The sequence below is a fragment of the Squalius cephalus genome (assembly GCF_949319135.1).
Source record: "Squalius cephalus genome assembly, chromosome: 20".
NCBI classification, from domain to species: Eukaryota; Metazoa; Chordata; class Actinopteri; order Cypriniformes; family Leuciscidae; genus Squalius; species Squalius cephalus.
This window is the reverse complement of record NC_137141.1, coordinates 13,266,236-13,278,592: the sequence shown is the minus strand read 5'-3', so window position 1 is coordinate 13,278,592 and position 12,357 is coordinate 13,266,236. Positions and strand designations below refer to the sequence as shown.

General features: G+C 37.4%; 1 protein-coding gene across 1 annotated transcript in view; it reads left to right on the top strand.

Annotated features, from left to right (window-relative positions):
- The first annotated feature begins 1,384 nt into the window (after nt 1–1,384).
- Nucleotides 1,385–12,357, top strand: part of emilin1b (elastin microfibril interfacer 1b) — a 29,633-nt gene continuing 18,660 nt past the window's right edge. The window contains exon 1 of the mRNA XM_079854220.1: nt 1,385–1,963. Coding sequence (XP_079710346.1) covers nt 1,812–1,963 — 152 coding nt within the window. The 5' untranslated portion in view covers nt 1,385–1,811. The remainder of the gene's footprint in view (nt 1,964–12,357) is intronic.

Here is a 12,357-nt window from a genome sequence, read left to right as displayed (position 1 = left end):
GCAGTTTACCATTGTCTTCAAAACCACAGATGTTTGGTTTGCTCTCTTCTACTGAAGAACAGCACGCTGCTTTGCTATTTTCTCTCGCTTTTTTTGGCCCCAAAGCCATCCCACTTTTGGAAAGTGTAACAAATAGTTTTTCACAGCTGTAGGGCTTCAAAGGAGTGGAAAAGATAGATCTTTCAGAGATAAACTGGTGAGAAACATTCTTTCAACATTCATCTGAGATCTGTTTTAAAATAGAGGCCATTAACATTTTTTTAAATAGCACACAGTTGGCTGACATTTACGGCAAATGAGAACTATTTTTGATTTGTTTATGAAAATCCTCTAATCAGCATAAACATTACAGATAAGTCAGAAAAAGGGGGTAAAATAGGTAAAATAATAATAATAAAAACTTCACATTTCCACATAGTCTGTCTTAAAACTTAGAGAGCTGCCTACATGGGTAATCCAATTGTTTGTTAATATTTCACGCGACAAACAATACATTACTGTATATTTTAGTTTAAGAAAATAGTGTTTTTTGTAACAGCGTTGTAATGTATATTCCCATGTCTATCAAGCACATTTTTGCACATTACCATTGTTTAATATTAGTGTAATTCAATATTTTACCAATTTTATCACCATAAATTACAGTACAACAATACCAACTGCATGTATAAATAGTTTACAATTGAAGTGTTTCCCCTGCATTATAGTAATAAGAAAGTGCTTAATTGTCATGAAAATAATTAACATTTTTTCTTACTTTTAACTTTTGGGTGAAATATAAAAAATATATTGTTGGTTTAATTTAAAAAAAGTAAGTTACCTTGTTGCCTTAATTTTGAGTTCATTAAAAAAAAAAAAAAATGAGTTAATGCAATGAAGGTGATTTAGTCAACAGAAATTCTAAATGTTATATTATCTGAACCATATTATCTGAACCATATTAATATTATCAAAAGAAAAAAAAAGTTCATGAAATCATGAAAAAATATTATTATTTTTTTTAGTGTGGGAATGTTGCTGACAGATTTTAGTGAGATTGTAATCATGTAACTGAACGTCAATAAAACTAAGAATTATTAGAACAACTGCACAAAGAAGTTAGACTTTCTGTAGTGGGCTCTCAAAAGCACAAAAGCTGCTCTCTTCACCTAAGGTAACCGCAAGAAAGATCAGATGTGGGACATCAGCCATACTATCAAGAGGCCATATGGTTTCAATCACTGCTGTTCACCATGTCACTGAGATTTCATAATCAGCCCTAGTATTCACACACGTGGTCCTGTTGGTTTTTAAGCATAGATGTCTGTGATTCTGTCATCAGTGCACTGGAGGGAGGGTTTCAGGGAGGGAGGTAAAGAGAGAAAGAGAGAGAGTGTGTATGTGTGTGTGTGTGTGTGTTGGGGACGTTGGAGTGCGTCAGAGCGCACTGGCTCCCCTCAATCCAAACTCACTGCATCTCCTTTCCAAGAAAACTCCTCCAGATTTCAGGAAGCCTCCGGATTGCTTTGTTTGGATGTACCGACAAATATTACAAACCATTCAAAAGAAGGATAGAGGGAGTTTAGGTTGTTTTATCAGCGCACAAGGAGGTAAAGCGTCGTTACGCGTCGATTTGAGAGATTTATCCGACACTTCTGGAAGCAGCGCTCTGGACGCGCGTAATGGATCGATAGTAGCTACGAACTTCTGGGAGTGTAAAGAAGCTCCTCTAGACACCGCGAAAGCGCTATTTTTGGTGGAATAAAAGCTCGTTCGAGAGAATTAATTAGTTATATAGTGTTAGACACTGTTGCAGACCGACGTGCGCTGTGATGGATGGAGCAGTTCTTTTGATATCGATGCTGGTGTTGGTTTTCTCTGGAGATGTTCGGAGCGCGTCGTATCCTCAGCGGTATAACCTGTACGCAGGGACCCAGACTCAGACTCAGCCTTTAAACGGGGCGAGAGCATCGAGCAGACACAGGTATGATGACACTTTCATTTCAGACACTAATATGATGAAAGAAAGTAATAGTGAAAAATAATGAAATATACGATATAGATAGATAGATAGATAGATAGATAGATAGATAGATAGATAGATAGATAGATAGATAGATAGATAGATGGTAGTTATATGTGGTTGTAAGTATAAATATGGTCACACTTTACAGTAGGGTCCAATTCCCCCTATTGTAACTAACTATTAATTATGACTTTTGCCTCAGTTAACTCTTAGTTACTGCTTATTAATAGTTTGTAAGGTAGTTGTTAAGTTTAGGTATTAGGTTGGATCAAGGGATGTGGAATATGGTCATGTAGAATAAGGCATTAATATATGCTTTATAAGCACTAATAAACAGCCAATATCCAAGTATTATGTATGCTATTAAGCAACTAGTTAATGGTGTGAATTGGACCCTAAAAATGATACCCATCATACCATCAAGATCATCACCTTTAGATAGATAGATCTAATCAATTTTTTGTTCAATCAGATCAGACATTTTCAGACAAATCAAACTTTGCATTGCACAGAGATGATGACAGTTCATAGACAGACAATCAAAAGGACAGGCAACATGTTTTATAAGTCCCTTTCAGGACAGTTACAGATGTTATGCATTTTTCTGTAATTCATTTATTGAGGGGAAACATAACCTGAGGGGACTTTAAAAAAGCAAATGTGCTTTTAAATGTGTGGCACAGATGACTACATGAAAGGAAAAGCCTCCCTTTATCCTACAGTGAAACGACAGGAGGTGCATTGCCGTCCATCCGAACAGCTAATTATCACTTACCGAACGCAAGGTTCGGCTTAAAAGGACGTTTTGTGGGACCCCTGTGATTTCCAAAGCTTTTCAGAATATGGTTATACATGTCACCACCCTGGTAATAATTACACTAAAAGCACCTTCCTTTACTTCTTTATCTGTCAATCATGTGGTTCTACAATGCAATGCTCACTCTCAGCCACACACACCCACTCTGACATTGTTGTTTTGTCTGTGATTGTTGGGGTGTGAACGGGAGAGGTTGTCCCATCTCTGACGCGCAGACCGGGGCTTCCCCCTTCATCTGACGCAATGCTTTCTTAAGGGTGGATAGACACGCAGGCCATATGCTGATGGTCAGAGCTAGAAGGCAATTATGGCCTCAAATCCATCAGTCATAGAACTTATTAGTTTACAGCTATTTTAGTCCATCTAAACAAGTTTGGACGTATGAATAGCTCACAGAGTCAGAGAAATGAGGTAGAGAATGGTGATGTCTATGATGTGAGAACCCTCAGTGCCAGCGGGATGAAGTGTGTAGTGAAGTATGCACTGGCTGCTTGAGAAATCTGAGTCGAGTTACTGGGGATTAGCAGCCTGTTTGAACTTTTAGTCACAACAGATGTAAAAAGCATTCTCCGTTTTGTGTATTTATTTTATGGAAAGTGAAAAAGTAGTAGGGAGAGGGGAAGTGTGAGACTGAAATCAAGGGAAGAAGTTGTTCTCTTTCGCTTAGTGTGCAGAACTCATCTTCTCTCTTGTGGCTTTTTCTCCTTTAGTCTTCTAAATGAACGGATTGATAGATTTTGACACGTGTTGCTTTGCATCAAATGCGCATTTCCAAGGGAAAACCGCAGCCCCTAATCAAATTTATCAAGGAATGTGTGCCTCAAATTTAGCAGCAATTTTATGCTAACAGATTCTGAAAGATGAACTTCGCAAGAACTGGATCTGCAGCTGCCAAATATGCGAGCAGCTAAATCACCTCTTTCCTCTAAATTGTTGGCATTTGGTAAGAAACGCTGCCAGGTTTTTGCATGTTGGAATACCTGTCCTACTATGATTTTTTTTTGTGGTGTGTTTATCTACAAAATCCAGCACTTTAAGTGTCTTTGAAAATCTAGCAAAATATGTGAACATATGAAAAGGAAATGCTGGTTCATATTCAGAAAATATGATACTGAAATGCTCCAGTGTAAGTTAGTGTGTCAAATCTTATTGGAGCTATGGATTAGCTCGCCTTTTTTTAAGCAAAGTTTTGATCTGGAGGCCTTGAGCGATCTAGTCTTGGTCTGGATCATGGAGGGTGCGGTCTTGACTCCAACTATGGTCTTCAGGTGATCTTGTATAGTTATTTTTATCCATTGTGGATTTTATCATCCCTTATTCATGTGTACATCATTATTTAGGCATGCTATTAGCTGTTTAGCCTGCTAGCTTAGCTAACATGGCTACTGGATACTTATCTTATAATTTGTTAAAAGTACTGCTTATTATGACTAAATTCAACTTAAATTATAATTTCACAAAAATCACAGTTTCAAAAATTAGTCATATTTGATAACTACTCACAACACACTCACATAATCCAGCTTTGTGAAATCAGACTTGAACTTTGCACTGCATCTAAAAGGGAATGGCAGAAGCTAATCAGCTTTGAATGTAATCTCATTTTCAACTCATATTTTGCATAACATTTAAGTAGCATATAGTGAATTATCTTACGTCAAATCTCACATTTGACCTCCAATTATTTGTTTTTTCAAGTGTGAGAATGTTGCCTTGCAGTGCTGAATGTATGCTATAGTGAACAGTGTTGTGAGACATGAACTTTGAACTTGTTCTATCAACCTGTGAGCTTAAGAGAACTGAATAAAAATATTTCTTGTGTAAGAAGAAATAATGTCTGTAGACAGAGACATAAAATGCTTTGGGTTGTGCTGTGGTGTCACATACAACTATAAAATTGAGCCCTTTTCTGCCAAACCAGAAGTCAAAAGCCCAAGCCTAAATGGTGTGTCGACTGCTATTCAGGGAATCATGCTGGACAAGCTTTGATGAATGCCCTGAAGACTGGACGCCCATGTTCATGTTGCCATCTTTCATTTATTTCTTGAAAACATTTATGCTGACAGACAAACAGACAGTGCTGGCACGCAGTTCTTCAGAGGGTGACTATTAAACTGGATGTTGTCAGAATAATATAAATGGCATAGTCTTGGATTGGCTCCATTATATGTGACTTATTAGGAATAGTTTACCTCTACTGAGGGTAAGGTCCAGTGAATGGTAATTCCTCAATAGCAGGCCCTCACGCAATCTGTGCCCAAAGAACTTGGCAGAAAAGTCCTCAGATTTTCGCAAAATTGGACCAGCCATCATTCATAAATGTCTACACCCTCTGCAGGTTCATTTAGAGTACTAGACTTATTAAAAGGCTGAATTTCACGATAGTCACCCCAAAATAAAAAAGGGAAAAAAGGGCATGATGAACATTTTATTTTACTTTATTTATTTTTTTATATTATTTTATTTTTTAGATTTGTATTAATGAGAATTTGGAGGAGAAAATGTGCTTAACTATAATGAAAATGTCAATGCAAAAACTCTTATTTATCTTAAAGGAACACAATGACTTTTTGGAACTTAAGCTTATTCACCGTATCCCCCAGAGTTAGATAAGTCCATACATACCCTTTTTCATCTCCGTGCGTGCCGTAACTCTGTCTGACGCACCCACCGCTAGCCTAGCTTAGCACAAAGACTGGAGGTAAACAGCTCCAGCTAGCATACTGCTCCCAAAAAGTGACAAAATAGCACCAACATTTTCCTATTTACATGTTGTGATTTGTATAGTCACAGCGTGTACGAATAACAAGGTCACATGAGACACAGCCATCTTCTAACTGTATACATACTGGGAACTATATTCACAGAAGGCGAAGCACTGCTACTTGGGAGGGTATGTATGGACTTATCTAACTCTGGGGGATACGGCGAATAAGCTAAAGTCCCAAAAAGTCAGTGTGTTCCTTTAAAAAATAGGCTTTGCTTTCTTTATACGACATGTAATTTCTTAACCTGGACATTTCTCATATTTGTCACCCAAAAGCCTTTGCACACTACCTAATGGAAGTTGTACCATGCAATCTACATCAGACAGTCTGTAGGCGTCCCGTCTAAAGATGGTATTGTGGTCCGTCTAAAGATGGTATTGTGGTCAGTCAGGTCCAGTTATCAATTTGCCCTCTGTAAAGGGACGGTGTTCAAAGCTCTTTTGGTATCACTATTCCCAAATGGCTGATTAGATACAGGCAGAAGTAAAGATCCCTCTCAATGGGATAATGGAAAAGTGGTTTTCGTTTGATCTATTTTTGCAACATAGCAGACTAATGGGGGCTTTAAATGAAAGACTGTTCATTAGCCATTTTATGAGTTTCAACATTTGGGCTTATATTGTAAGATCCAATTCAACTTTGCCACCCATCTACATTTCAGAAGCATTTCTCTTGCAACCCAATTACCTTTGATTGTGTTCTTCATGTGTACTTCAAAATTCATTGTTGAAGTGCCCATCGTTTCTCTTTTTCAGTCAAGTCTTATTTGATGCTGTTTCATCCTTAGTATTTTGTAGCTTTTTCTTTTTGCCTTTTGTCCTGGTATGTAAAGAGGGTTTAAGCAAAGCCCTCTGTGAAAGGAAAGTTCTTGGCCCTTGACCTGGGCTTTTTTTGAAGATGTGGCAGTGGTTGTGAAGCCAAGAGCTGCCTGTGACGGTGCCTGTCAGTCTCGGGTCTCATCCAGACCACCCCACGCCGTCACACACTGACAGGAAGCCCTCGCTCACACAGCGGCCCCTTCACACCAAGAGGAACTTCCTGTATTGGATGATCAGGACTCTGGCCTCATTCTGAAAAAACACCTCTGATATGCAAAGTGCTTCCTGTGAACAAGTATGTGTTTGACAAGGGAAGCAGTTAGTGAATATTAATGGATGTTCAGACATGCCAAAATGTCTGTCATGAATGATTGCTTCTGGAAAACAAAGCTTGAATGGGATTGTATCATTAGCTTTGCTTTCTGTGAGTGGTTCGGTTTAAAGCAATGATTCCAGTTCAGCTATCTTTATTAACTTCTTGTTTCTAACTATTAGATCTAACAAAAATATGTTATACAATTGTTTTGCTAATGTTCCCATTAAGTTATGAACTCATTATTTTTGAATATTCGTTCAACATTCAAAAACGTCCAGTATTTGAAATGTTTTAAAAACGTATTTCTTGGTTGGGCGAATGTTACAGAAAACATAAAAGGAAGATTTAATTTTATCATTTGCAAGGGAAAATTATAGGAAACCGTAATAAGAACGTTTAAAAAATGTCACAGTGTTGGGTTTGTGTTCCCCGGGTGTCCAGTAGATGTCCTCCTTCCCCGGTGTCACTTACATCATGAACTACGTTTCCCATCATCCTGTCTGGCTATCACGATCATTGCACTCAGGTGTTCCCCGTCATCATTGCACTCAGCTGTTTCCCCTCACCTTGTTAGTGTCTGTGTATATATATCCTGTTTGTGTCAGTGTTTGTCACTGAGTCCTTGTATGTATCACACCATTTCCTTAGTCGGTTCTTGTCTGTGGCTTGTTTTGTTCTTTTTGGATTGCTTCTTTGGATTTTGACCTCTGCATGGACTGGATATTGATGTAACGGATTTCCCTTAATAAACACATATTGCATTTGGATCTAAATTACCTCTGTTCTTGTGTGGATTGTGACAAAAAATGGCTGAAATATTTCAGAACAAAATTCCATGAATGATGTATAAATAATGTTTTGTACTAACATTTTGCAAACATTATTAAAGACCAGACAATTTTGAAGAAAAAAAAATAACCTTGCTGGAGGAAAATTTATTCATAACTATGAGAGAACCTTGTCAGAATGTTCTAAGAATGTTCCCAGTTAGCTGGGATGATGGAGCAGTACTGGTAGGCTACAAATGCATAGCCTATCTAAACATTTAATACATGAATGATACATTATTGGACATGAATGATACATTTAAGGGTACCAATTATGCAAACTTCTCTTTTACATGGTGTTTGAACATAAATGTGTGTCAGCAGTGTGTGTACACAACCACCCTAAAATGGTAAAAATCCACCCACTACTCTATTTTAATCCCCATAAATCATAAGCAGTGTCTCAGAACAAGCCGTTTGCAGATTGTAACTTTTGTGACATCACATATGCTTAGGCCCCGCCCACGACTGCTGACGGACTCTGCCCTATTAGCATAGACCCCGCCCTGAGTGAGCTTTACACAGTCCGCCATGTTTATCTCCTCGCCAGAGCATTTAACAGCAGCATTCAAGTAAGAAATGTATTCTTAATAAAGCTAGTTATTCAATCAAGGGCAGTGAGTGATTTTCTGTTTTTCTTTTGTTGTTTGATTCATATTAACAGCATATAAAGCAGTAGGTGTTGTAGATTACACTGCTTTCACTTTAATACACAGATCTAATATACACATGTGATTTCTTTACTTGCTGTTTACATTCACAGTCATAACCGACTGTGTTTATGCGAACTTTGTGTGTTTTTGACTTAACCTTGTGTGTATTTGACAGTTTAAGAGCAATAACTCATGAAAAAGAACGGAGTTTAATACCCACGGGTCGCTTCGTCTGACAGCCAGCTTCTGTGCTTTGGATGTGTGCGCTCAGAAAACCATTTCAGAAGTTTAGACTGGTATGGTTTTAAAACACATGCAGATAATCAACTTTCATGATGATGAAGAACTGCAATGTCACGTGAGCGTGACTGTGATAGAGATGATAATCAAAATCAAACAGATGTTTTGGTTTTTGGCAGAGTATCGGAGGCATGAGCTGTAAAGGCTTCGCCCTCTTCTAGAAAACCTGAGACTTATATTACATCTTGTAAAAAGGGGCATAATAGGTCCCCTTTAAACCGTGGTGCTTGGTGGTTGCTTACTTGCCCAAGTCAAAAAAGCCTACATACTGTATAAGTCTGGCCTAGCTGGTTTCACAGAGAGAGCTTAGATTAAGCCAGGAGTAGGCTTTAGTTAAATTAGGACCAGTGGCGTAGCGAACGCGGATTTGCGCAATGCCACTGATTAGGACATTTAAGTAGCTTTTATAAACGTGCTTATAGAAACAACATTATTGGTGTGCATCTTGAGACAAAACAATGGCACTGACATATTTTAAGATATATCAGTGCAAGTTGCTTTCAGTTAAGACAACTCAAACATGCCTTTTAGTCTGGGATAGGCACAAGCCTTGACTGTAAAACCCAGAATATATGATATTCTGGTCCCTAGATATAACTTTCGTCAACTTCAGGAATAAGGGGTTTTTTTATAGTCTGCCAGGTGAAAATAGTAAATCTGCGAAGAAATGTGATAAAGCACCTCTACTATTCAATTGAGGTATATGTCCATTGCAGGATAACGGTGGGGGATGCGTTATGCACCGAAGTTTAATACTACACTGCAGAAAAACCTATTATGAATTAGTTTTTTTTTTTACCTGATATATCTAGTAGCCTATATTTTTTTCTTTTATCTAGTATCTTTTAGTCTTATGTTCCAGTTCTAGAGATTTTTTTAAATATCTAAAAATCCTTGAAACTACATCACAGGTTTTAAGTGCAAACAAGTTATACTTATTAAAATATGCACTACTGTTCAAAAGTTTTGGGTCAGTAAGATTTTTTTTTTTTAAACAAATGTAACTTTCATTCAGCATGGGTGCATTAAAAGTGACAGTAAAGATATTTGTCACAAAATTTCAGATTTTATTTCAAATAAACATACATTTCTGTTGACCAAAGAATCCTGAAGAAATGTGTCAGTGTTTCCACAATAAAAATTAAACAACACCTGAATTATTTCTGAAGGATCATGTGACACTGAATACTACGGAGCCCCTAAAGGGACCTGGTGATGAAAAAAACTGACATGGGAGGGAAAAAATATATTTCAATGCTTTTGCGTTCCCTCACAAACTTTGCATTTCCTCTCACACTTTGTTTTCAATAGCAAAGAGACTCTTAAAAGAAGGTTTCTGACGTCACAAACTACCTTGTAACCAATCAGGTCAACGTGTGATCATCAAACGAGTGGATCTCTGAGCTGGTGGGAGTGAGTGGAGGCGGGGCTAATTTGCATATTCATAGACCGTGTATACTAAACGAGGCAAGGGTGTAGAGTTACATTCAAGTTATTTTAAGGCATGAAGAATTTTTTTCAAGGAAAAAACTTTTATATATGTCATTTTGGTTATTAAAGATGGGTTTTAAAGGGTTATTTCACCCAAAAATTAAAATTCTGTCAGTAATTACTCACCCTCATGTTGTTCCAACCTCGTAAGACTTTCGTTCATCTTCGGAACACAAATGAAGATATTTTTGATGAAATCTGATAGCTGGCTCACTCCTTCATAGGCTTCTATGTAATCGATCTGCCATCCCAGAAAAGTTAGTAAAGACATTGTTAAAATAGTCCAAGTGACTACAGTGGCTCAACCTTAAGTTTATCAAGCGACGAACAGAATTTTCATTTTTGGGTGAACTAACCCTTTAAGGGATACAATTATTGACTACAGGGGGACTTAAACAGTTTTGCTTATTCAGTAAATTTAACATTTGTTTAAAGTCAAATAAATACTAATTAAAACTCAAGAAGGAGTCTCAAGAAGTTTCTGCAGTGTAGAGGTTTGTCAAATAACTTAAACAGGCCCTTTGGAGTAAATTCCATTAGCAGATTTGATTCATCTGATATCATGTAATTCGTGAGAAACCACACTGATAAGTGTTTTTATGGTGATGATGTGCAGATGGATGTTAAATCCATTCATATCCTCAGTAGAATTCGTTTAGGAGTGAGCATCTGACTGCAGAGTCAATTATGACAAAGAAGAATGAAAGGTCAAACTTGCTGTTTGAAAACATTGAGTTCAATAAGATCTTAAATGAGAAGTGTGTCAATAATGATGAAGTTAGTTTAGCGAGCCCTGAAATGTGAATGTATCTCATAGGTTTGAGTGCCCAGAGGATAGATCCAATCCAAGAATGGCATGAATGTCTAAATGTCTTTAGGTAAAGAATCTCTCCTGGCTTGTGTAAGCCACATCTGTGGTACGTCTGCTCGTAAGGCATGTTATTTCTCATCTTGCTTTAGTGTAGTTCCAAGCTGAGATGCCACAGATGTGCTGCTGCGGTCAAACCCCTGCAGAAACCGCTTTCCTGTAACGGGAGCAAGTTACAGTATAACCACAAGGAAACATTTTTCCCACGAGCTTGCCCTTCCAGCATCAAATATGTGGCTTGTTCGCTAAAAGAGTATCCTGACATTTACTAGTGCATTAGCCTTCTTATAAGGGTAATCATAACAGTGCGGCTTATCTGGAAATCAGAATGAGAAATAAAATTGGATGTGAACACCGAGAATATCTAAATATTGTCCTGAGCAGATAAGAGTGGGGTTAGTAGGACATCTGTTAGTGGTGGTGTTGAATGTTGTGGAGGCTGAAATCTCGTTGCTTATTCTGGCACAGTTTGTGATTTTTTCCGACCTCTGCTTTATTTCAGGAGGTCATGAAAAAAGCATTTAGCTCCAGATATTTAATACATTCTGGAAGATTTGAGTCGCAAAAGGATCTTGTAGACATCCGTCTTCTTTGTGTACTCCGGATCAAATAAAGCCTGACTTTTCCTTTCCTTCCTAGCACACGATTATAGCTGTTTTATAAAGATAAAGTGTTTTTTTTTTTGTAACTTCTCATGCTTTCTTTATACCAGCTTAATATGTGCAGACTCTGCTCTTCAAGACAAGCTCTATCAATGTATATTTCTCTGAAAAGTGGCATTGTCATGTGACCTACTATACAAGCCGCATCAGTGTTATGCGCTATTAACGAAGATAATAACGATTTCCTGTGGCCTTACAGGACAGTATATTTAAATCTTATCTTAAGACAGATTTTATTGGATTTTACTTTATTATTTTGATGTGTACTTACACTATCATTCATACAGTGCTATGCATAAGTTTAGACACCCATGCTAAAGTTGACTAAAAAGAGGAATAAAAAATCATCTTTTGGAAATTGAACTTAATGCCTTAATTAAAAAAATTAGGAAAAATCCAACCTTTAAGGACACCAATTTTCTTTGTGAATGAATAATGTATCGTAAATAAATAAATGTTCTTCCTTAAAATACAGGGTGCATAAGTCTGGACACCCCTATGTTAAATTCCCATAGAGGCAGGCAGATTTTTATTTTTAAAGGCCAGTTACTTCATACTATACATCCTGATAAAGTTCCCTTGGCCTTTGGAATTAAAATAGCCCCACATCATCACATAGCCTTCACCATACCTAGAGATTGGCATGGTTTTATTTCAGTTAGCCTAATAGCTGGTTTGATTTGCATTGAGAGATGATCTTATGGAAAGTACTCCATGCCAATCTCTAGGTATGGTGAAGGCTATGTGATGATGTGGGGCTATTTTAATTTTAACTTTATCAGGATGCATAGTATCCTGGATCCATGAAGTAACTGGCCTTTCAAAATAAAAA